Source organism: Sorex araneus, chromosome 6 (assembly GCF_027595985.1).
Source record: "Sorex araneus isolate mSorAra2 chromosome 6, mSorAra2.pri, whole genome shotgun sequence".
NCBI classification, from domain to species: domain Eukaryota; kingdom Metazoa; phylum Chordata; class Mammalia; order Eulipotyphla; family Soricidae; genus Sorex; species Sorex araneus.
This window is the reverse complement of record NC_073307.1, coordinates 89210956-89236617: the sequence shown is the minus strand read 5'-3', so window position 1 is coordinate 89236617 and position 25662 is coordinate 89210956. Positions and strand designations below refer to the sequence as shown.

The 25662-nt window shown below is 40.4% G+C and overlaps 1 protein-coding gene across 1 annotated transcript; it reads left to right on the top strand.

Annotated features, from left to right (window-relative positions):
* Positions 1-5803: 5803 nt before the first annotated feature.
* On the top strand, positions 5804-25645 carry CLEC4D (C-type lectin domain family 4 member D). The gene is made up of 6 exons (XM_055143599.1): positions 5804-5831; positions 10652-10738; positions 15468-15619; positions 16869-16984; positions 18049-18143; positions 25608-25645. The coding sequence occupies exons 1-6, from the start codon at positions 5804-5806 to the stop codon at positions 25643-25645; spliced, it is 516 nt and encodes a 171-aa protein (XP_054999574.1).
* Positions 25646-25662: the final 17 nt, after the last annotated feature.

Here is a 25662-nt window from a genome sequence, read left to right as displayed (position 1 = left end):
AGTGCTTGCTTTGCATGTAACTGGCCTGGGTCCCATTCCCAGGCATCCTATGTGATTCCCTGAGTCCTGCCAGAAGTGATTCCTCAGCACAGAGCCAGGACTAAACCTTGAGTACTGCAGGACTAAACCTTGAGCACCATATGGCCCCAAAACCAAAATAAAATGATTAAAAAGAATTTTTAAAAGCAAGATTTATTGCTTATAGGTTATATAAGATAAAAAGATAATGTGATAGATAATGCCATTTCTTTTTAAAATTTTTAAAATTTTTTTTAATTAGTGAGTCAGCATAAGGGTACAGTTACAAATTTACCCATTTTCGTGCTTGTGTTTCCCTCATACAATGTTCAAGAACCCATCCCTTCACCAGTGCCCATTCTCCACAACCAATGAACCCAGTATCCCTCCCACCCTTCAATACCGTCCCCCCCACCCCACCCCGCTTCTGTGGCAGGGTATTCCATTTTGTTCTCTCTCTCTTTTTTGGGTGTTGTGGTTTGCGATAGAGGTATTTAGTGGATAATGCCATTTCTTAATCAATAAGGGTAAATATGTCTTTTATTATGCAAATAGGCTTTCTCCTTTAAAAAAATTCTGTTAATCATCAAAATAAAGGTATTCCTATCATTCTTTTATTCCAATATTTCTTTTTGGTACCATGTAAAAATTCATTTTGGGGCCAATAGTTACCAAATTGCAGCTATGATTTCTAAGTCTAGTAAATTGCTCTCTTTTCTAGGGAATAATATTAGCTCCCATATTTGCCTCTAAAATTCACAGAGCCTGTGCCAAATAAAAATGAGTTGATATAGTTTCAGTTTACAGTTAGCTCTGGGGGAGTTGATGGTAGTACTCTGGTATAAGGTTTTTTTGTTCTCTTTCTGGAAAGAATCATTAAAATAAAATCACACTGGCCTCAGTTTTTACTGGGTGAAAGAATTAATGTATGTCAGATACCAAAGCAAGTGTGAAATGGAACCAGTGAGTTTTTCTAAAATACCAAGATCTGGACATACATAATTTCTTTTTGAAGACAGAGCTTTATGAAATGTGTCTCATTGTACCTGAATTTTAATTTTAACTATTGAGAAGAAAGTAATGTCAGACAAGTGTTGTGGCAGAAAATTCCTTTCTGCTTCAGGCCCAAGTTTGAACATCAGTCTCAATTATCAAATATTTGACTCTTCATCTGGTAGATTCTTCTACAGGGTCAGGAGTACAGATATGATATGGACTATGGAGTTAGCGTGTGAAAGTCATGAAACTATTCATGGGAAGCTATCATGTCTGGAAAAATCTTTTCCAAATTTTTTTCTATGAAAGGCACATTAGATTAGAACTTAAATCTAGTATAAAGTAGCACTGGGGACTAAGAGGAAAGCAAGTGATTATAAATTTTTCTTTTAAGACACTATAGTTTTCCTGAGGCAAGTGACATGCAGAATTGTTCAAATTGGCTAATATCAATTGTCTTCTGAACATAAAGAAGATGGTTCGTGACTGTCTCATGAGCTGGGGGAGAAGGCAGCTGGAATACAGAAGGGATCACTAAGTCAGTGATGACTGGAGGAATCATTCGGAATGAGAGATGTGTACTGAAAGTAGATAAAGGACCAAATTGCAAACCATAGTGTATCTATATTGCAAACCATAATGCCCAAAACTAGAGAAAGAGTATGGAGGAAATTGTCTGCCATAGAGGCAGGGGGAGGGTTGGGATGGGGGAGGGGCATACTGGGGACATTGGTGGTGGAGAATGTGCACTGGTGGAGGGACGGTGTTCGATCATTGTATGACTGAAACTCAAACATGAAATTTTTGTAACTGTATCTCACGGTGATTCAATAAAAAAAAGATGGCTAAAAGTTGAATAATTTTTAATTTCCCATACAATCAATCCGGAATATAGGGAATGGTAAGCACATCTCGTTTTTGAAAAGTCAGATCAGTTGTGGGTGGAAGGAACTGAGTTAACTTTGGCAACAGGTATAAAATCTGAACAAAAGGGTTGACATTTTCACAACTTCTACTTGGGGACTGAGGTTGGTTGATTCTTCTTTATAGAAATCTCCTAGTCAATTAAAAAGGGAGTTCTTTTTTTAATTTTTTTTTTTTAATGTTTACGGGCTGGAGTGATAGCACAGCGGGTAGGGTGTTTGCCTTGCATGCAGCCAACCCGGGTTCAATTCTCAGCATCCCATATGGTCCCCTGAGCACCACCAGGAGTAATTCCTGAGTGCAGAGCCAGGAGTGACCCCTGTGCATCACCAGGTGTGACCCCCCCCAAAAAAAGTTTATTATTTTGGCTCATTTGTCGATATTCTTATTGTAGGGTTAATTTTTCCACTCCATTTTGTGTGGAGGCCAAAACCCCAAAAGCCCCTGTCCCTCTCAGAGAGCCTGGCAAGCTACCCGTGGCATACTCGATATACCAAAAACAGTAAATAACAATGATGGTCCTCATTCCCCTGATCCTGAAAGAGCCCCCAATACACCATCAGGCTACACTAGCACGTGACAAGGACAAATGGAGACATTACTGGTGCCCGCTTGAGCAAATGGATGCACAGAATGACACTGATACAGTGATACATTTTGTGTGGGCTAAAAAATATGCCTCGCATACCCTGAAGAGAAATAAATGAGCTGATTGTAATGTAATTGGTAAACTTGTTTTCTTTTTTAATTAAAAATTTTAAGTTAAAGAACCCGTGATTTGCAAAGCTATCGATAGTTGAGTTTTAGACGTATAACGTTCAAGTACCAATCCCACCACCACTGTCAACTTCCCTTTACAATGTCACCAAGTTTTCTCCACCCCCTCAGCCTCCCCCGTTGACAGACACGTTTTAAAGTTTGGTGGTTGTAGTTTGGATCTCCGTCTTCAGAGTTGTCACCCAGTGGTATAGAGGGCTTGATACTGGTTTTCTACTCAGAAACATTCTGGCAATGTCTGTGTGACCACAGATGGTGCTCAGTATCTATTTCCAGCTCTATAAAGTAAATTTTCTATCAGGATGAAGGTTGGATAAAGGACAAAGTTGGGGCTTTCTTTCCCAGCTTTCTGAGCTTTTCTTTCTTTTGGAATTTGTCCCCTGAGAGTTTAGTGTCACTGTCACTGTCACTGTCATCCCGTTGCTCATCGATTTGTTCGAGCAGGTACCAGTAGTGTCTCCATTGTGAGACTTGTTGTTACTGTTTATGGCATATCCAATACGCCACGGGGAGCTTGCCAGGCTCTGCTGTGGGGACGAGATACTCTCGGTAGCTTGCTGAGCTCTCCAAGAGGGGCGGAGGAACCAAACCTGGGTCTGCCTCTTGCAAGGCAAATGCCCTACCAGCTGTGTTATCCTTTGCAAATTCAAAATAACTTAATATAATATAAAAGGCAGGTTTATATAGAGATAACCAAAGTAAATGATCGTCTGAGAATTAGAATGGGGGTCTGAAGAAAGAACTTTGGGCAATAGCTGTCACTGTCATCCCATTGCTCATCGATTTGTTCGAGCAGGAACCAGTAACATCTCTCATTGTGAGACTTATTGTTACTGTATTTGGCGTATCCAATAAGCCACAGGTAGCTTGCCAAGGCTCTGCCGTGCGGGCGTGATACTCTCGGTAGCTTGCCGGGCTCTCCGAAAGGGGCGGAGGAATCGAGCACCCGGTAATAGCTAGAACTTTAAATGGAAGGTTAAGTTTGCCAGTAGCTATGAAAGAAACATACACGCTCTTGTGTAATCTCTGTTTCCTATGAATTTTATCTTCTGTATATAAACCAAATCGGTATTCTGGAAGGATAGATTCTAGTGGAAGAAAGTGTCTTTGGTTAATGTCTTTGGCTACTATTTGGCTTGTAGGATGATCCACAGTCATGGAGAGAAACTAAATTCTTTGCTGTGGGCCCAGACTAACCCACTTACACAGTTTTCTTGTTTACTCTGACGTGCTTTACCTCGGAGAAGCAGATTATACAAGGTCAGAGTTCTTTATTTGCCCATCAAAAAACGGGGAAGTGGCCTTCCCCGTTGAGTCGCTGGCTCATTGCTGTGGTTCCAAACCCTGTTTCTCTGTGGGTTTCGTCATCATGTCATCATTGTTGGTAAACATCTTTCCTTTCTACCTCTTGCAGAATCCTTTTGTAAGGCCGCCCAAACATGATTTTCATATTATTTCCTGTTAGTATATTTTTAAGTTTTCTAGTCAGCTAGTGTTCATTGGTGGCATTTTCCTGTCAAAAGATCCTTTGCTCCCCGAGGATCGCAATCTAAAAGCCAGTGAATGGGGTTGTGTAACCTAGACCCGAGTCTCAATTTTATTCACTCTTAATGGGAACTCAGACAAGTTTTGAACTTTTCAGAAATTTGGATACACTCTTGGAAAATGGAGGAAATGATGGCATTGCCTTTCTTTTGAAGAGTACTCAGAACAGAGCTGGGTCACACCCAGCTATGCACAGGGGTTACTCCTTGCTCTGTACTCAGGAATTACTCCTGGTGGTGCTCGGGGGACCATCTGGAATGCTGGGAATCAAACCCGAGTTGACTGCGTGCAAGGCAAACGCCCTCCCCGCTGTGCTATTGCTCCAGCCCCCAAGTGTTAACGATTATTGCTTTATATCTAACATCTGCTGCTACTCAAATTTTCCTTGGTATATTTCTTGGGTTATTTACATGAATTTTCTTGTTGACCAAAGAAATTCTTATCTTTCCCCACAAACCTCAGTAGGAAAATTCCAATGTAGATTATCTTATTTCTGTATAAACATTTTCTGTACAAGCTTAGATACGCACACATCGTTTTGTATTAGTGCTTTTTTTGTGTGTCCTGGGAATAAATACCAAAAAAAGTATCTATCTATTGGTCTATTTAGAATGATACATATACACATTATGATCCGAGGGCTGTTAAAATCATAACTTATCCATAATATTCTTATCCATTAAGAGTATTTAAATGTGAAGCAAAAAAAGATTAACTGTAGGATCTGAGTAGATATGTAAACAGCATTATCTGCTTCTTGAGGTCACATTCAGATATATGTAAATAAAAATAGTTTTTAAATAAGAAAGATACATATACACTTAAAAATAATATTGGATCTTAAGGAAGAGCACCGGTAAAGACCATATTCTAGAACTGAGCATTTAAGAAGAATCTCTAAGTTTCTGGGTACTCTTCATATTTTCAACTGCTAGGTCAAAATATCACAAATCAGATGGTATAAAAATAGGATATTTATTTTTTACAGTTCTGGATGTCAAGAAGTCCAAGATGAGATGCCATCAGACATGCATGTGTATGGAGGGCGGGCACAAACTTCAATTCATGACTACTTATTGAAAATTAAATCAGGAACCTGATGAAATTTTTGTCACAGAATATTATACTTCATTTCAATTACCTTTTCAAATTAACTTTCTCCCATCTAAGAAGATTTTGGAATCGAATCAACAACTCTACCACCCTTTGATGAAGAAATTCCATGTGGCATGGGGATTTGGTGATTTCAGCATATTTATGGGCATTTTGCACTTTTTTTTGAGTGTTACTTTCTCAATTTCCTCTTCTCTTTGCTCTCTCTCTCTCTCAGTGTGAAAAAAAGGAAACTTCAGTCTTTGAAAAGACTTCTTCTGAGTTAACTTTCTATTGTTAGAAACCTGATAATCTAATCAGAATAGGTAAGATTTATGTTCAACCTCAAGTGTTTCTGAATGTATTTCTTTACACACAGAAACACACATTTTGGGGAAAAAAACTACAAGAAGCTCAGTGTCCTTCCAACAGGATTATAAGAAAGTACACAATGGGGCAAGAAGAACCTTCAAAGAGACGTGAGTGTTTTCCTTTCAATTTTAAAAAGACAGGTGGTACAATTATGATGTAGTTTTTAGAACTATGAATTGATGGTTATTGTACCTGTGAAGATTAAAAGTGGTGATTGAGTAGGGGAGGAGTTAAAAGGAAATGAGAAATATCTTCATGATTGGTAAAATGGGTCAAGTGAAAATAAAATAAGATGGAAAGAATAATTTGGGAAGATCCTTTCAAATTGAAGAGAGAATACATAGAGCATAACTACTAAGAGTATATCTGAGAGTTTTGTTTGTTATGTTTTTGTTTGGGGGCCACATCTGTCCCTGCTCTGAGGTTACTCCTAGTTCTACACTCAGTAATTAATCCTGGCAGTGCTCAGGGAACCATCTAGTATAGGATAACATAGGTTTGTCCTTTCCGCCTTGCCACAGAAAGCTGAGGTTTATTGGGTTATTCCCATCACAGTGCTCCCATTCCTTTGTGTTTATTTGTAACTTCTTTTTTTGTGCACTTGTAAATATTGGTTTTGTCTTCTCCTTAAGTCCTTTGCATAGTTAATTCAGAGCAATGTCCTTTTTGTATGGACACAAGAAGACAGTAAATGCTATGCTTTTGTAATGTGGGAGTTAATGGACTCTCAATGATATTTACCTCCTGGGCATCTGTTCTCTCGACTTAAGCCTCAGTTGCCCTAACTTCCTAGAACCCCCAAAAGCAGGGTCCTGACGAGGGACTAGATGTACCCAGGGCAAGCGGTGAGCTATGTGCTACCCCTGGCATCGAGATGGGCCTGGCCAAAGTGCCATAATGCTTAACTATAAGTTAAGAGTTGATATTTAGCTGCGGTATCAATGTGTGACATAAATACAGCAGTAGGAAAACCAAATTTTCAAGTCTATCCCTGACAATCAATGTAGACCTATTTTTTAAAAATGAATCATGTTACATGGAAGTCTTGAAAAAGTTATTTCCTTTCATAGTATTAAAACTAGAATATTATGTTCATCTAACTGCTATTGTAGAAAACAGTTTCTAGATTTCACCCTTCATCTAAAGTCATTTTTCAGTTATATGTAAGGGTTTCTTTTTTTTTTGATGTTGAAGTTCTTTTTGTTGCATTTAGAATCTGTTCCTCCGCCATTTAAATTTTCTTTTACTTACATTAAAATTCATTTATTTTAATTTGGTATTGGTCCAAAATCAAAATTTTTGCTGTCTGTTTTTCTCTACCCCATTTTTTTGTAATTTGGCAACTTCTAACCTATGAATTATTGTAACATAAGGAAAGATTTAATTGTACTCTGTATCAGTAGTAATGATTACATCATGCTTTGAGGTTTTTTTCATATACTGGCCTTTAAATAATTAATGGACAATTGGCTTTAAAGGTAGGTCTGTTAGCTCTCTTTGTGTGCTCCTGATGGAATTCACCATAGCCTTACAGCTTTCCTCAGAAGGTGACTTGTTAGAAGAGAAGTGGCATCTGCGTGTTCCAGAATCTGAACCTGGACAGTATATAAAGCATAAAAACCTGGAATTTGATTTTAGTTCACCACGTTCAAGGATCCAGGATGCCAAAAATATGTGTGAACATTTGAAACATTTTTCATTTGCTGCTTTTTTCCCTTTGATCTAGTTAAAAGAATGTATTGTCAATTGGCATACAGTACTGCCTTTAATAGAAAATATAAACACTGGGACACATTTCACATATTGACTACCTGAGAAATTGTTTTGTGTCCCACTGTTATTAAAGCAAAAAGTATAATGTTCTTCACTTGAACTAATCAAATACAATAGATTATAAATTGTGTATTGTAAATAAAAGTTCACTCTGTGAGTGCACATTTTGGTAAATATTTATTTATGTTAGCATTTAAAAGTTTAAAAAATATCCATTTGACCAGGATAAATGAGGTACGTTGATCATGGCTTTGCTTTATACCTTGATATTAAAGCTGGTTTTTCATCCTGGTATTTTAAAAGCTGCTTTGAGTTTTTTTTTTTCCTTTCTTTCTTTTCTCTCTCTCTTTTTTTTTAAATGTAAACTAACCTCCTGCGTGACAGAGGCTAAAATTTTGTCTGCACTTGAGTTCACTTGAGTTTACATTTGAAATGTGCATGTTTATTTATACGGATTTCAATAAAGCTATTCAAGCCCTTAAAAAAAAAATAAGTTAAGAGCATGTTCACAGACAAATGCTGTCGTGATCCAAAAAGTAATAACTAGATTCGAACCCTGCTAGGGTTAGGAATGATTAACTTGGCCTGAGCACTGTAGTTCTGAGTCTGTGGCAAGATGTTCCCAGGAGAGCTGCCCTACAAGCACCAATATATCTCATACTGTGTCCATACCAAAAAAAAACTAATATTAAAAAGTAGAATTAAGATGTTAATTAAGATGTAAATTAAGTTATTGGACTGAGGAAAGGAGAAAAGCACCTTAAGTGGTATTTTGGGGTTTTTTTTTTTTTTTTTTTTTTTACTTTTTGGGTCACACCTGGCGATGCACTCAGGAATTACTCCTGGCAGTGCTCAGGGGACCATATGGGATGCTGGGATTTGAACCCGGGTCGGCCGCGTGCAAGGCAAACGCCCTACCCACTATGTATTTTGCCTGTGAGCAAAGGAAGGGCTTTCTTATGTTGATTTTGCTGCTGGACTGGCTAGCATCTGCCCAGAGTGTGAGGGTGGGGGTGGGGTTGGGTGGGGAGAATGGAATAAACAGCAACTGATTAACCAACTGGCTTGGCCCTCATTTCCCTCATTCCCCCCTTGTCTGCCCCATGGCCTGGGCAACCTCAGCAGGCCAAGCAAGAGAACACCCAACCGGGGCAGTGAGGGGGAGAGCCATCGGGGCTCCCCTCGCCGCCTGGAGATTATACAATCTAGGATGCTGGGGATTGAACCCTGGTCCGCCTACTTCAATGCAAGTGCCCTACCCACTGTACTGTCTTTCCGGTCTAACCTGAAGTTTTGACTTTACCTGTTATGTGACTCAAATGGACTTACACTGCAAAAATATTAAATCATGTTTTTGAGAAATGTAAAGATCAAATGAAGCAATATATAACTTTCTAATTAAAGTCTTATTTCATCTCATCATCTTACCAGAACACACTTTAGTGAGACTCTAATAGTACCGTCGTCTTGAAAAGTGCCTTTTAATGTAATAATATGGTTTAGATGTTTTTAACGTAACTCTACACACACCTATATATGCAAATATTTCCATTGCTATATTGAATTCCATGATATGCAGTCACCATGATTTAGAATTCTTCTGAGAACAAAAATTTAAGTATTAGTTTCCAAGTTTTACTTATTTATTTGGGGGGGAGAGTCTTCCGAGCAGTGCTCAGGAGACCCTGGGGGCACCACTAATAATTCTCCACCAACCAGTCTCACAATTTAATTCAACGGCCTGAAAATGTGATGTTGCTCTGGGTCCTGGGGTACCAGGGATTATCCAGGTCACCTGAGCAGTTCTGGGGGGGCGTCCAGCAGCTGTACCTGGTAAAAACTTAGGAACTGTGTGGTGCTTAGAAATCCAACCCAGGTTGAATGCATGTTAGGTATGTGCCAATTACTCTACTTCCTTCTAGTCCTTATAGATTTGAAAAATTTATAATTTTTTTTCCCAAAGTACTGCAATGAACTTTACTTTGATATAAATAAATTCACTTCATTCTGCTTTATTTGTCACTGTCACTGTCATCCCGTTGCTCATCGATTTGCTCGAGCGGGCATCAGTAACGTCTCCATTGTGAGACTTGGTGTTACTGTTTTTGGCATATCGAATACGCCACGGGGAGCTTACTAGGCTCTGCCGTGTGGGCTGCTTTATTTATTTATTTATTTATTTATTTATTTATTTATTTATTTATTTATTTTTTTGCTTTTTGGGTCACACCCAGCGTTGCAAAGGGATTACTCCTGGATCATGCACTCAGGAATTACTCCTGGCAGTGCTCGGGGGACCCTATGGGATGCTGGGAATTGAACCTGGGTCAGCCGCGTGCAAGGCAAACTCTTACCCGCTGTGCTTTCATTCCAGCCCCTAATTCTCCTTTATATGGGGGGGAGGGGAGGACACCTAGTGGAGTTCATAGCCCCGAGGCACACCTGCCAGTATGGGAAGGTCATGCATCAAGGCTTTGCAAGTGCATGGCCCATGCTCTACCATCTCAACCCCATCCCTGCCCCCACATTCAGTTATTTTGACAGCAGAGCCCGGCAAGCTACTGAGAGCATGGAGCCCGCACGGCAGAGCCTGGCAAGCTACCTGTGCGTATTGGATATGCCAAAACAGTAACAATAAGTCTCTCAATGAGCATTAAGACATCTAGGGCCATATTGTATATAGTCTATAGATATCCTACCTTTTATCAATTGGTTATCAATATTTCCTGATGCTACTAAATATTTCTTTTGACAATATCAGATATAGCATGGTCATAAATTACAGAACAAAATTTATTACAAATCTGAAATTAAACATTTAAGAAATTATTTGATGAATGCTATGGTTCAAAGGTATGTTGTTTCTGCAGACAACCCTAGAAGGGAATAGCTTTAACAACTAATATAAATATTTTTTACAATTTTATTTTAGGCACCACTGTTTTTTATTATTATTATTTTTTTTATTAAATAACCATGTGGAAAGTTAAAGTTTCCAGGCTTATCTCAGTTATACACTGTTGAGGTCCTTATTTATATCTAAAATATTTTAGCTGATTTCATACTTACTTTGTTGCTTGATAGTATTAGTTAGTTCCCTAATTCTGTGGCCTAGAAGAGAGTAACAATTTCTCTTTCTTTTTGTTTTCAATAGGATTTGGATATTCCCAGCTTATGCCTTGGACTATTGCTTTCGTTTTTATCTTACTTCTTGGCTCCTGGTTTATTGCAAGCTCTTTGAGTAAGTTACTGGCAAAAGTGGACCACTTCCTGAATTTTTTTCCAAAAAAACTTTGATAAGGTACCCCATTTTAAACTGGGAAGACAAAGGTCTTAATTCTATGATGAAGAATAAGCAACATAAATCTATCATTCAGAATGAAGTAGCTTGGCTTTGAAAAGAAAATACTGGAAGACTTGTTCTTTTCGATATCAAGAACTCCATAAAATTATAAGTCATTTAGCATAGGTGCAAGTGTAGACAAATAGAGCAGAGGAAACAAACCGAAGAACTTAGTTGCATATGTTTTGTATGTGCGTTCTGTGCAAACAGTTATAGGGAAAGGATAATTTTGTTCGGTTCATGTGTTAGACACCACATTCGAAAAGTGAAGTTGTTCTCCTGTCATATGTACCATGTTCTAAACTCTGCTGAGAGTGGATTATAGACCAAAATGTGGAAGTAAATCAATAGAAAAAGCGTTAACAAGTACTATAGTAAAGTAAGCATTATTGTCACTGTCACTGTCATCCCGTTGCTCATCGATTTGTTCGAGCGGGCACCAGTAACGTCTCTCATTGAGAGACTTATTGTTACTGTTTTGGCATATCCAATATGCACGGGTAGTTTGCCAGGCTCTGCTGCGAGGGCTCGATACTCTCGGTAGCTTGCCGGGCTCTCTGAGAGGGGCAGAGGAATTGAACTCAGGTCGGCCGAGTGAAAGGCGAAAGCCCAACCGCTGTGCTAGCGCTCCAGCCCTAAGCATTATTGTACAACAAAAAATGCAACCAAGTTTAAAAACAGAAAGTAGCAGAGGATATTTGTAATACATTTGATTACTCAATAACCAGTGTGCCAAATGGACAACTATTTCAAATGGATACTCAAAATTATTAGGGAAATTATTGGCCATACCATAGAGAAATAATCAAGGTCTTAAATATATCTTTTCCGGACTTCATAGAAGAAACTATGAAATAAAAATACCAACCTCGTGAATTTTCAGGGAAAATGCAAATTAAATTAATATAACATAGTACTGTGGATATACTAAGAGGACAGCAATTTAAAAAGTATTCGGCATCCAAAATAAGGTAAAGCCATGGACACGATACCCAACCAGTAACAGTATTGTAACCCAAAGTACCTAAAGAGAATACGAGAAAATAAGAAGAGCCTGCTAGAAAGGCGGATTTGAGGGTGTGAAGGAAGCTGGGGACATTGATGGAGAACAGTCGGTACTGGTGATGGGATTGGTGATCTCACATTATACCCCTGGAACTCAGTCATAAATAATTTTGTAAGTTTGTAATTTACAGCGATTTGATAAATTATTTTTTTAATGATGATGCTGTGGAACAAACGGGTCTTCTGGTATACTCCCCTCCTAAAGATGCCATAGGTGGTACCAGGGATCCAACCCAGGATTGTTGGGGTCTTAGCAGCTAGCCTGAGACCCTGGCCAAATCCCCTGCCCCTAGAGACAGAAACAGGCTCTCTTCAAACAGGGCCCCAAGGCCCTGTGCCAGCACTCCACCCAGAAGGGCACCCTGGTCGAGGAGAAAGTGGGATGAAACTTGAAAGTCACCACTTGTCTGAGCTAAGCATACCCGGCCTTGAAAGGAGGGGATATAAATCATTAATTAACATCTGTAAAGGGCCTAGCAAAATGTTTACTTCAGAGCTGATAACCAGGTAAGTGTCCATCCCGCCCTCTCCTCCCTAAAATTTCTTCTTTAAATATCGGTGTGTGAGCTTAATAAAACCGAGAGTTGTGTTGACCTCCAACTCTCCCCTCTCTGCGTGGTTCTTTCTCCGGATTGGCGGTGCGGGTGGCCGCGGTGCGCAGGGGGGCAGGGCAGAGGCTTCTCCCTCTCCCACTCCCTCTCCTATAGGGAGTAAGTCTGGTGGCTGGGGGATCTTACCCCAGTTTGTCAGGGTTCACTGGCCAGGACCCTGACAAGGATGAACACAGTCAAAGAAAGCTGTACCATCTCTTTGCCCTAAGGAAAATTCTTTGTGGTTAAGCCATACCTGATGGTTGTTCAGTGGCTCAGAGCTTACTCCTGCCTCTGTGCTCAGAAGTCATTTCTGGTGGTGCTTGGGGAACCCTGTGAAATGTGGAAGGTCAAACCTGGGCTGGTTGCATGTAAGGCGCATGCAAGGCCTAATTCGAAGCACTTGAAGGTGTTCAAAGCATTCCTGTAAAACACTGGGTAATGCGATGATAAAAATGCTAGTTTTCAGTTATTGCCTTCAACTCTAGCTGAAACGGAAGGACTGCATGGGCAGATAAAGAGATTAATTTTAATGTGAACCTTCACTATTCGAGTAAGAGAAAGATTAGCCACCTGGGAACCTCAATTCCTTATTAAATAACTGCAGAGGGGAAGGAAACTCACTTTCCCCCTTCCCTTGCAGTCACACACTACTACCTGGCCCGCTGTAGGAGAGGCACAGGAGAGACCATTTTGCCAGAGGATCACGTGAAGCTGACGTGCAGCAGAGAGAAATTGGCACTGAAATGTATGTGTGACGGGAAGCACAAGATCACTTTTTTATTCGTTCCATTTTCATTTGAATTCATGATCTGATTTTATTTATTGATTTATTTACTTATTTCATTGGATCACCATGAGATACAGTTACAGACTTACAAACATTCATGATTACGTTTCAGTCATACAACGATCAAGCACCCATCCCTCCACCAGTGCCCATTCTCCACACCCAATGTCCCCAGTAACCCTCCCGCCACCCTCACCCCTTCCCACTCCCTGTCTCTGAAGCAGGCACATTCCCCCTTACTCCCTCTCTCTCTCCTTTTAGGTGTTAAGGTTTGCATTACAGGTACTAAGCGGCCATCATGTTTGATCCAGTGTCTACTTTCGGCACGCATCTCCCATCCCGAGCGAGCCCTCCAGCCATCATTCACTTAGTGGTCCCTTCTCCATCCCAGCTGCCTTTTCCCCCAGCATGTGAGGCCGGCTTCCAAGCCGTGGTGCAATGCTCCTGGCACTTATCTCTACTGTCCTTTCATGATCTGATTGTCAGCCTAGTACACTCAGCTAGGACACAGTAAAATAACAGAAAATGGGGATCTGGCACAAGAATGAACATCAGAGAGCTGGGGAGTGCGTGCAAAGGTCTGGCTCTCATGTTCTGTATGTGGAGGCTCAGAGGCCTCAAGTTTGATCCCTGGCACTGTAGGGCCCTCTCCTAGCTCCACTGGCTATGGTCATGGTGTCTTGTATACTGCCTCGACCAAGTAGCTGGACCTTGCCGGACCCTCACACTGAACCCTTTGGCCAGGCTGAGAAGACCACGGGTCTTCAGCACTGCTGGGGAACAACCTCATTTTTCTCCTCTCCCTCTCCCCTGGAAAGTAATAAATTGAGATAATTTTGGTTTTGTTTTTGTTTTTTGCTTTACACCTGGCAATGCACTGGGTTTACTCCTGGTGGTGCTCGGGGAGCCATATGGGATGCTGGGAATCGAACCCGCGTTGCCCATGTGCAAGGCAAACGCCTTACACAATAGCTGTTCTATCATGTCAGCCCCTGAGATAAAAGTCTTTCTCATAACTATAATCAATGGAACACCTGGAGAATATAGCAACACATATATGGGCCTTTTGGAACATCTGAAGCATCATTAGTTTAGTTCCTTTTATGTTTGTTTGTTTATTGTTTGGGGGTCATACCCAGAGGTTTTCAGGGCTACTGCTGGATCTACACTCAGGTATCACTCCTGGTGGGGCTCAGGGGACTACAGAGCATGGTGGGAATTAAAGCTGGTTGTGTTGTGTGCCAGGCAAGCACCTAACTCACTGTACTATCTCTCTCTCCGGCCCCAAATTCCACTTTCTTTTGATTCAGATATATCATAAAGAATGTTTCCACATAAGAACATATAGCATTGTTTGGTCTTTATTTATTTTATTATTCTGGACTTTGTTTAGTCTCATTTGAGAAAATGGGGAACTTTATGTGTGTTGTTAGTAGTTTCTTTGCCCCCTTCAGCTATAATGCCCTGAAGAAGATTTTGTTTTGTTTTTTCGTACTTAAAGTGCAAAAGTAAATAGATATGGAGATGGTTGAAAAAAGATTACGTTTTCTGCATAGAATACCTTGTAATTTTTTTTTCTCATAGCAACTATGTGAGTCACACCGTTTTCTTTAGAAAATGTTTAGAAGTGAAAGTTTCAGGAATTTTTTTAAGGATGGGGTGAACAGGATTGTTTTGATAATCCTGCATTACTCTCATAAATGTTATGTGGACATGAAGTAGGTGACTACGAATAATCAATATGAATAACAAATAGATATGAATAATGCTGCTTTATTAAAACACCCTAAATAATATTTTCTTTAATCTGTCACTGTCATTGTCATCCCATTGCTCATGGATTTGCTCGAGCGGGCACCAGTAGCATCTCCATTGTGAGATTTGTTGTTACTGTTTGTGGCATATCGAATACACCACAGTTAGCTTGCCAGGCTCTGCCGTGCGGGTGGGATACTCTAGGTAGTTTGCCAGGCTCTCCGAGAGGGACGAAGGAATCTAACCCAGGTCAGCCACATGCAAGGCAAATGCACTACTGCTGTGCTATTGCTCCAGCCCATATTTTTGTAAATAGAAAAAATATTTAAGATAAGTTTGAATAATGCAGGGTTTTTTTGAATAATGCAGTTTTATTACAAATTCAATGCATCTTTGTAACACATTTTCATTTCGGTCTTCATGTAAGGGAGTGCCTGGGATTGCTGTCCCGTGGGCTGGCAGTCCTTCCAGTCCCACTGCTACTTGCCTTTCAATCACAAGAACACGTGGAATGAAAGTGAGAGGCTCTGCAGGGGGCTGGGGGCTCACCTGGCCTCCATCAGCAATGAAGCTGAGCAGGTATGTGTCTGCAGGTCCTCGTCCCCACCTCTCTGCAGAGAAAGGGATTGCTCCGTGCAACTCCGCCTTTGTGCCTTTGCCTCGCTGTTGTACCTGCCTGGAAAGCATCTCCTTCCTCTCTCACTTCTTTTCTCATTTTCTAACATCTTGTGTGTGTGTGTGTTTTCCAGTTTTTTTTTCTTTTTGGGTCACATCCGGCGATGCACAGGGGTTACTCCTGGCTCATGCACCCAGGAATTACACCTGGCGGTGCTCAGGGAACCATATGGGATGCTGGGAATCGAACCCGCGTCGGCCGCGTGCAAGGCAAACGCCCTATTGCTCCAGCCCCAAGTTTTTCTAGTTTTGATTCATGTATTATTTCCCCTGCTTCCTTTTCTACTTTAGCCTTTCTATTCTCAGTTGGAAGCTTTTTCTCGTGATATTTGAACACACTTTGACTATTTGTCTATTCTCTACCTCCATCTCTCCTCATGACTTTGGCCTTATTCTGGGCTTGGCCCATGCACTATTTATTGTCGAGCACTCTTGGAGGGAGCATGACAAATTTTTGGTGAGTAGGTCGGTAATGGCAGATTCATCAGGACTGAAATGGTCTCTAAGGAGAAAGCTTGAAAAAAATAATCCAGGTAGTTTGCGATGCTTAAATGAAAAAAGAAATTCCATTTCTGAATTCAAAATGGAAAGTCAAATTGATTTCCTCAGGTAACTTATTTCTATACATGTACCATGACTCAAATTCTACTTTTAATTTTGTCACAAGTATTTCTTGGAATATTTTATTTTCATGGATTTGCAATCTATCTTTACTCTTCACCATACAAGTACAGAATGGTGGATTTTCCCCTTGGGGATGAGAAAAAAATGGAGTTTGGCGAGATTAAATCACATCTTAATGTGTCAGAGGTAATGACAGGGTCAGAATTTGGGGACAGATTTGTCTGAGGCCAATTAATTTTTTTTTTAATTTTTGTGTCATACCCGGTGATACACAGAAGTTGCTCCTGGCTCTTCCCTCAGGAATTACTCCTGGTGGTGCTTGGGGGACCATATGGGATGCTGGGAATCGAACCCGGGTTGGCTGTGTGCAAGGCAAACACCCTACCCACTGTGCTATCTCTCCAGCCCCTGAGGCCAATTAATTTTATTATTAACTAGTGATCTAGTCGTTTTCATTTCTTTATTCATAACATAACAGTTATCACATGGCAATAGCAAATGTACTGATTAAAATCTACATTTTTTTCAGAACTTTATTATTCAGTTTTTGGATAGACGATTTTCGTATTTCCTCGGACTGACAGATGATAGCCCTGAAGATCCTTGGTACTGGGTAGACGACACACCACCTAACCCACGCACGAAGTGAGTATATTGATTGACATGAAAGTCTTATAAGCAAAGGTAGTAAGCAGAATTGATCTGGGGTAAATTATACTAAGGTGTAACTGAGTGCTGATTTCAGAGTAGAGCTAGTATGTTAGGTAACCTTTGAACTGGTACCTTACTATACTGGAACTGGAGTATTAGACAACGCTTCCGCTTTTGTTTGTTGATTTTTGGGTGTAATCAGTGGTACCTTAGGGTGTCCTTAGGGGTCACTCCTGATGGTGCTAAGGGACCATGTTGTGTTGGGAATCAAACTCAGGTTTCCTGCACGCAAAGCAGACACTCAGTGCACTGAGCTATCTTGTACCTTCATATTTTTCACTAAAGGCGTTTTCTCAGCCTTGTTTCCTAGAATCTTCCCCCACATCTTCACCACCACCCTCCCGTGCCCCCCCCAATACACACATGCAAGACTATTGATTGATTTTTTTTCCTTCGATGGTACTTTAGGATATCTACTTTTCAAAAAAGTGTCATGGATCACCTATCTAACAGAATGATTTAAATAAGACCACCTTAGTTCTTTTGGTCAGGTTCTTAACTCTTATAGTGGAAGGGGAGATATTATTTCAATTAACGCAGAACTGGAGTGATAGCACAACGGGTAGGGCGTTTGCCTTGCATGCAGCTGACCCAGGTTCAATTCCTCCGTCCCTCTCAGAGAGCCTGGCAAGCTACCAAGAGTATCTCCCCCACACAGCAGAGCCTAGAGCCGGGCAAGCTCTCCATAGCCTATTTGATATGCCAATAACAGTAACAATAAGTCTCACAATAGAGACATTACTGGTGCCCGCTTAAGCAAATTTATGAACAATGAGATGACAGTACTACAGTGGTACCACTATGAAACCAAAATAAAACAAGTTTCTTTAGCCTCCTCTTATTTGATTATTCATTTTCAGACTTTTTCATACTTTCTGTTATTAGATTGATGCTCTAGAAGCAAGTTACTTTTTTAAAACAGCAGCATGAAATGGTTCTGCATTATGATAGTTATTTCTACAGAAAAAAAAGTATCTATCATTTTTTTTTCATTTCAGATTCTGGAATGAGGGCAAACCCAGTAACAATCAGAGAGAAAACTGTGTTGCACTTGTCAATGACCAAGACAAGTGGATCAAGAAGGATATTTCTTGTAACGTTACAAGAAGTTGTATATGTAAGGCTCCTGGAGTAAAAGTCAACTAGAAAAGGCTCCACGGTGAGAGAGGAAAGAAGACCCATTTAGGACAAGGAAGAGTATACAGCCATCACTGGAATGGAGAGAGCCTTCTGGTCATCAAACATTTGTGGTCATGATGGCCTTATTTTTTTTTTTTTGTTTAATTCAGTCAAGTTAATGTGGCTTTGTGTGGTGTTTCAGTGGAGAACCAATTTTTTCTGTGAGAATCCAGTTTTATTATTTTTTTTCTCTTGATGGTATTTTAGAATATTTACTTTTCAATAAGTTTCATGGGTCTCATAACTAACAGAATTATTTATATACGACAACTTTAGTTATTCTTCCTTTTGGTCAGTTTCTTAGCTCTTATAATGCAAGGGGAGATATTTCAATTGAAGCATTGACCCATCATGAATTTAAAATAGCACAAGTGTTTTATCTTATTTGATTATTCATTTTCAGACTTTTTATACTTTCTATTATTAGATTGATGTTCTATAAACAAGTTATTTTTTAAACAATACTCATGTTCACATTGCTGATTCCTGACAGAAATAATACTTAAGAAACAGATTTATCTTTCACAAGAGGCTAAATTGGTTGCCTTTGCATTATGGAAACATTTCCTAGGATGACTTAAGCAGATAGATGAAAGTGCATACTTTTTATTTCTTCTATCTACATTTTTCATATCAATCATTTTACCTATAAATTTTACTCATATATCATTTGAAAAGTGTTTTATAAAATATATAAAAATTATTGAAGAAATTCCTCAAGTCCTATTTCTTGCAAAGTTATCAAATGCAACATTAAATCTGGGGATTCTTTCTTGACCCTAATTTCTGTATTTTATATTGTGCTTAGGAAGAATTATAATTTCAACTCATTTCTGTAAATTGTTTACTTATGGTTCAAACTAATAAATAAGCCATCATTTTAACATTCTAAAAATAGGCTTTTGTGATAGATGTAGTATTGTTAATCAGTCACATAAGTGTCAACAAAATATAATGGTTTTCCTTAAAATTCTCAATTTGTTGATATTTTCTGGATTTGAGCAAAAATTTTCCAGGTAGAAGCTTTTAGCTTAACTTCTTTTCAAATACTTAATAATAAAACATCAGTAGTTATCTTGAAAATTGACTAGTGATTGTCTAAATTTGGACTATTAGCATTTGGTTGATCGGTTATTTATATGTATATATATGTGTGTGTGTGTGTGTGTGTGTGTGTGTGTGCGCGCGCGCGCGCAGGTTTTCAAGTTTCTGCTGAAACAATGCTGTGACTTTGCTATACTAACTAAATTAAAGAGCCTCCAATCTATAAAATTTGTTGCAGTAAATTTCTGTAAATGCTAAGACTTTGTATAGTTACTATGAAACATTTTAACTTTGCATAAAACTGGATTCAGTTGTCAATAAAATGTGGTCTCTTTGTGTTTTTGTATATTTATGTGTGCTTTCATATCTCTTATTGATTTCTCCCAATGCTGGTCATTTCTCAGTATTCCCATGACTATCATTTCAGAAACACCAACCATCTCTCCTACCTGGTTGTTGCAGTGACCTTTCAATTGGTCTCCTTGATGCCACCCAGATTCTATTTCATTCTTGTCACTTATAGCATCCATAATTTCTTTAACATAGGCAATAATAATTCCAAAAAAAATCCAGCTTTAATATAGTGGTAGGGAAGGAGTTTGAATCACCTAACAATCATCAAGTAATAGTGACTGCTTAGGACTCTGAAACACTTGACAAATCTAAATACTGTTTTTTTCTTTGAAAAGTAATATATGTGTGTGTGAAAAAGGAAAACAGTCCCCTAAATACCTCTTTAGAATAACTACAATAATAAGTTTCTTATAGGAACTTCTATATATGTTTAAATATATCATATAAACTTATATACTTGTATAACCCACAATTTACACTAATAAAAATTTTTATCTACATAGACTCAAGCATTTTTCTTTTTTTGTTAGTCTGTTTGGAGGCCATACCAGATGATTTTCAGGGGTAACTCCTGAATCTGCCCTCAGTTACTACTCCTGGCTGTGCTCAGGACACCATATGGGATGCCAGGGATTGAACCCAGGTCAAATGTGTGCAAGGCAAGTGCCCTGCCCACTGTACAATCTCCCTAGCCCCCATTTTGCATTTTTATTTAACAATACTATTTTGGAAAATACTTTATACTGTGGTTCTTCCTTTATCACTTCTCTGCACAGCTTTGTGATAAAGGAAGACCTCAAAGAGAGAAGAGCAGCAGTGTTGGCCCATGCAGCAGAAGCCGGAAAAAGTATTCTCAACGCTGACCCGTCCTTCACCAACTACAAGACCAAGAACCAAGATGACGACTGCCCTTCGACATACTGATGGATCTATCACAACTTCCAGAAGGGCAATGGAAAGGATTATTCATGACTTCTACTCGGATCTCTTCGACAGCCACGTCCACCTACCCACATACCAAATTCCACAGAATGGATATGTCGTTCCCAATGTCCTCCCTTCCGAAATCCAACATGCCATTTTGTCAGTAAAAACGCATACAGTACCTGGTCCAGACAAGGTCAGACCTGAACACCTGAAGAATCTGCCACCAGTACTCGTCAATACACTGGATCAGCTCTTCACACGCTACCTGTTTATATGCAAGGTTCCTTCCCAGTGGAAAACCAGCAGGACCGTTCTGTTGTACAAGAAGGGAGACACCCACGACATCAGCAACTATCACCCAGTCTGCCTGTTGTCCGTAGTCTACAAGTTGTTCATTCGAGTCATCCTGAGTACAATAGGCAGAACACTAGATGAAGGACAACCATGTGAGCAAGCCGGTTTCTGAAAAGGATTCAGCACTATCGACCATATCCACACAGCGACCAAACTCATTGAAGTTTTGCTAGAGTTCAAGATGCCGCTCTGTCTAACGTTCATCAACTTAAAGAAGGCCTTTGATTCTGTTGAGACTGAAGCGGTCATCGAAGCCCTAGCCAAAAAGGAAGTTCAAACTCAGTACATCAAGATCCTCTGTGAGCTGTATTACAGATTCACCACCAGGATCTCACCATTCTACAAGGAAGTGATTATTGACATAAAGAAAGGGTTTCGACAGGGTGATACCATTTCACCAAAACTCTTCAGTGCCACCCTTGAAAACGTTATGCGACAACTGGAATGGGAAGGAATGGGAGTGAAGATAGGCGGTTGGCAACTACACCACCTCTGCTTCACTGATATCATCGTTCTAATAACACCAAATATTAGCCAAGAGGCACAAATGCTGACTGACTTTGTCCTCGAGTGTGGAAAGGTCAGACTACAGCTGAATCTCACCAAGGCAATGCTCATAAAAAACGAACTAGTCCCTGATGCTCCATTTGCTCTCAATGAACGAACATCTCCAAATGCAGCAGCTATGTGTACCTGGGTCAAGAAATCAACATGAGGAATGACTTGGCGCCAGAACTGCGCGGGAGCAAGAGAGCAGCATGGAACGCCTTCAAGAGCATTGAAGAAGTTGTTAAGAGGACAAAGAAACTCCAGCTCTGGGCACATCTTTACGACTCCACCTATCTTCCTGCACTAACATACGCCTCAGAGACCTGGGCCCTACAAAAACAGGATGAGAACGCTATTCGGGTATCCCAAAGAGGAATGAAAGAGCTGTGCTTGGAGTATCACGTTTCACTCAACTGAGAGAAGGAATCTGGAGTTCCGACATCCCTTGATGATCAAGAATCAGGGACGCTGTCTTGTGTGTGTGTGTGTGTGTGTGTGTGTGTGTATTTATATATTTACCTCTCTGATTTGTTGCCTACTGTGTGAACCCCATGAAATATGGTGTGGCAATTATGGAGGATGGGTAAGAAGTATCTTATGATGTGTCCTGCAGCCTTGAGAGCGGTTGCACAGTCCAGGAATATGTTCACTCATATGTGAGACTGGGCCCGAGCATGTGGGGTGCGGCCTGAGCGTGATGTTTGTTGGGCTGTGGAGGTCAGCTGCCAGGGCTGGGTCCCTCGGGGCGGGAAGGGCTCTCACCCGGCCCCCTCTGGAGTGCCCCAAGTGAAAACAGCCTGGCAAGGCATGGCTATGGGGGCCTCATTTTATGCTCCATTTCGGGAGAAGCTACCATGGGATCTGGAGGGGGCCAATGATGAGCGAAAGCATTTTTTTAAGTTCAATTTTATTTATGAAATTTGTTTCAAATAACTGGGTTGTTTCCGTTTTTAATCCTTAAAGATATTAGCAAGCAAGCATCTTATCAATTGAGATAGTCTAATTTTATCCTAGTTTTTAAATTGATCTAAGAGTGGCTGGAGCAATAGCACAGCGGGGAGGGCACTTGCCTTGCACATGGCCGACCCAGGTTCAATTCCCAGCATCCCATATGGTTCCCTGAACACTGCTAAGAGTAATTCCTGAGTGCAGAGCCAGGAGAAACCCCTGTGCATCGCCGGGTGTGACCCCCCAAAAAAAAACCAATGATATAACATTAGATTACATAACTGCACATTTTAGGGGCAAATTTCATACCTCTTTAAAGAATATGTTATCACACCACAACCACGGCTGGATCCACTACAGCCTCCTGAGTCTCCACCTCGTGGTCTTCCTCTTTTTCCTGCCCTGATAACCACAGCTGGGTGGTCCGAGTTCACAGGTTTTTGTTTTGTCTAAGGGAGCTATTTTTTTCCTTTCTTTTCCTTTTTTGGACCACAGCCAAAGGGAGCTCAAGGCTTACTCCTTTCTCTGTGCTCAGATTCACTCCTGGCAGGGATGGGGCAACAGTATTGGGTCCTGGTGATCGAACCCGGGTCTGCCATGTGCAAGGCAAGGGCCCTACCAGCTGTAAAACGACATTTTAATGATAATCTGGGAGACCTTCTATATACTGGCTAAAAGAGTTACAGGGTTTATAACAAAAAAACTGGCCATAAACACGGTTGCAGGATCTTGTGCTAGAGATGAGGGTCTATTACACCCCAAATCCTTGAAACTTTTCTCATTCCTAGTGCTAGCAAAGCAAGTTATCCAGAATGTCAGCTCCCATGCATCGCCCCTGGTGGGAGTCACTGTGCTCTATACCCTGCTTACCCCCTTGGCTGCTACCCTGTATTGTGAAATTGTGATCAATGAAAGCTATGAACAAGTGGCTGCAAGGCTGTCTCGTCTCTCGAGCAACTTCAAACCAGCCACTAGCCTCTTTCTGCAGATGTTCTGTGTCAAAATAATCTTTTCTCTTCTTTTTCTTCTTCTTCTTCTTCCTTCTCCTCCTCCTCCTTCTCCTCCTCCTCCTGCTCCTCCTCCTCTTCTTCTTCTTCTCCTTCTTCTTCTCCTTCTCCTTCTCCTCCTCCTCCTCCTCCTCCTCCTCCTCCTCCTCCTCCTCCTCCTCCTCCTCCTCCTTCTTCTTCTTCTTCTTCTTCTTCTTCTTCTTCTTCTTCTTCTTCTTCTTCTTCTTCTTCTTCTTCTTCTTCTTCTTCTTCTTCTTCTTCTCCTCCTCCTCCCTCTTCCTCTTTTTTCTTCTCTTCCTCCTCCCCATCCCTCTCCTGCTCCCCCTCCTCCTTCTTTTATGGTGCAATATTTTTTTTAAAACAACATACATGATGAGTGAATTTATTGAGGAATTCAATAACATTAAATTTATAAAAAAAAAGATGTTTAGTGTCATTAAAAAGTCAATAAATCACTTGGTAAAAGACAATAAGTAAGGAATAAAGAGAGAAATAAGAAAAGTGCCTGCCACTAGAGGGAGGCCTGGGGTGGGGGATGGGAGGGAAACTGACTGAAACCTAGGCATGAACAACTTTGTACCTGTGAATCGCACGGTGATTCAATAAAAATTGTAAGCTAAATAAATAAATAAGGAATAAAAATAACTTTTATGTAGAGGAGCTACTCTAGGCTTTTAGTAGCCATTACACTTAAAGGAAAAGTATTAGAAGCATTTTCTTTAAAGTAAAAACCAAACTGATGGAAACCAACTCTAGGAGTCTATATATACATGATGATCTATTGGTAGACCTAATCAGTTTAGCATTATTTGAAGAACTGGAACAAAGCTATCATTACTTGTAGACCAGAAATGTTCAAAGAAAATAAAATACGGACCCAAATTGTAAGGAGCATAAGTTTAACTTTTTTCCAATAACCATGTCTAAATACAAAACTTAGTTGCATGATTTGAGCCGACACAATCCCAAATCCAAACTTATTCCAAATATACTGATGTGTGATATAAAACTATTAGTGAGGAGGGATGCCTGTTGAAACACCGTATGACTGAAACCTAATCATAACAGCTTTGCAAGGATTTATCTCACAGTGATTCAATAAAAAAATTTAAAAACTATTAATTGTTTTATCTCCGGGTGGCTAGGGAAAACCCCAATGGCTCTGTCTCTGTCTGTCTGTCTGTCTGTCTGTCTATCTGTCTCTCTCTCTTTCTCTCTCCCCACCCAGGACGGCCCATGCCATGGGCAGATGAAAGAGGAAGCAAGAACCATCAGGCTGGCTGATAATCAGCTGCCATTTATTCCATTCTCCCCACTCGCCTGTTCCAGTCTCACCAAACCCTTCATTCCCATCTCCTCCTGTATCTCCCGCTCATTTCTCCGAGCTCCTTCTTGCAGCCCTAGTTTCTCTCTCATCTCTCTCCAACTCCACCAGCAAAATAACCTAAGAAAGCCCTTCCTTTGCTCATGGGCAAAATGCCACTTACGGTGTTTTTCTCCTTTCCTTAGTTCTATAACTTAATTAACATCTCAATTCTACTTCTTAATATTAGTTATTTTGTATGAACACAGTAAGAGATACATTGAACTTGTAGGGTGGCTCTCCTAGGGACATCTCGCTATGGATCTCAGACTACAGTGCTCAGGTCAGATTAATCATTCCTAACCCTAGCAGGGTCTGAATCTAGTTATTGCTTTTTGGATCATGACAGCATTTGTCCACGACCATGCTCTTAACTTATAGTTAAGCATTGTGGCACTTGGGCCAGGTCTATTTCAATGCCAGGGTGACACATAGCTCACAGCTTGCCCTGAGTCCATCCAGTCCCTCACTGGGACCCTGCTTTTAGGGTGCTAGAAAGTAAGGGCAGGTGAGGCTTAGGTTAAGAGAGCAGATGCCTTGGAGGTAGTATTATCTGTGGTCAATTAACTCCCATGTTATAAAAGCATAGCATAAACTGTCTTCTTGTGCCCATACAAAAAGGACATTGCTATGAATTAATTATGCAAAGGACTTAAGAAGAGAAAAACAGTATTTACAAGTCAATAGAGCACAAAGAAGTTACAAGTAAACACAGAGGAATGGGAGCCCTGTGATGGGAGTAACCCAATAAACCAGAGCTCCCTGTGGCAAGGCGGAAAGGACAAAACCTTGTTATCCCACAATTAATGATTTGTTTTATTTGTTTTTACAGTCAAGTCTTCAAAACTCAAGTGTGAGGAGCTGGAGTGATAGCACAGCGGGTACGG

What these genes read in the sequence shown, in the direction of transcription:
- CLEC4D (XM_055143599.1), top strand. Translation starts at nt 5,804, where the DNA reads ATGGGGCAAGAAGAACCTTCAAAGAGAC. An exon ending in GTTTATTGCAAGCTCTTTGA is followed by an intron (nt 10,739 to 15,467) that starts GTAAGTTACTGG and finishes TCTTCATGTAAG; the next exon opens with GGAGTGCCTGGGATTGCTGT. An exon ending in TCAGCAATGAAGCTGAGCAG is followed by an intron (nt 15,620 to 16,868) that starts GTATGTGTCTGC and finishes CATTTTTTTCAG; the next exon opens with AACTTTATTATTCAGTTTTT.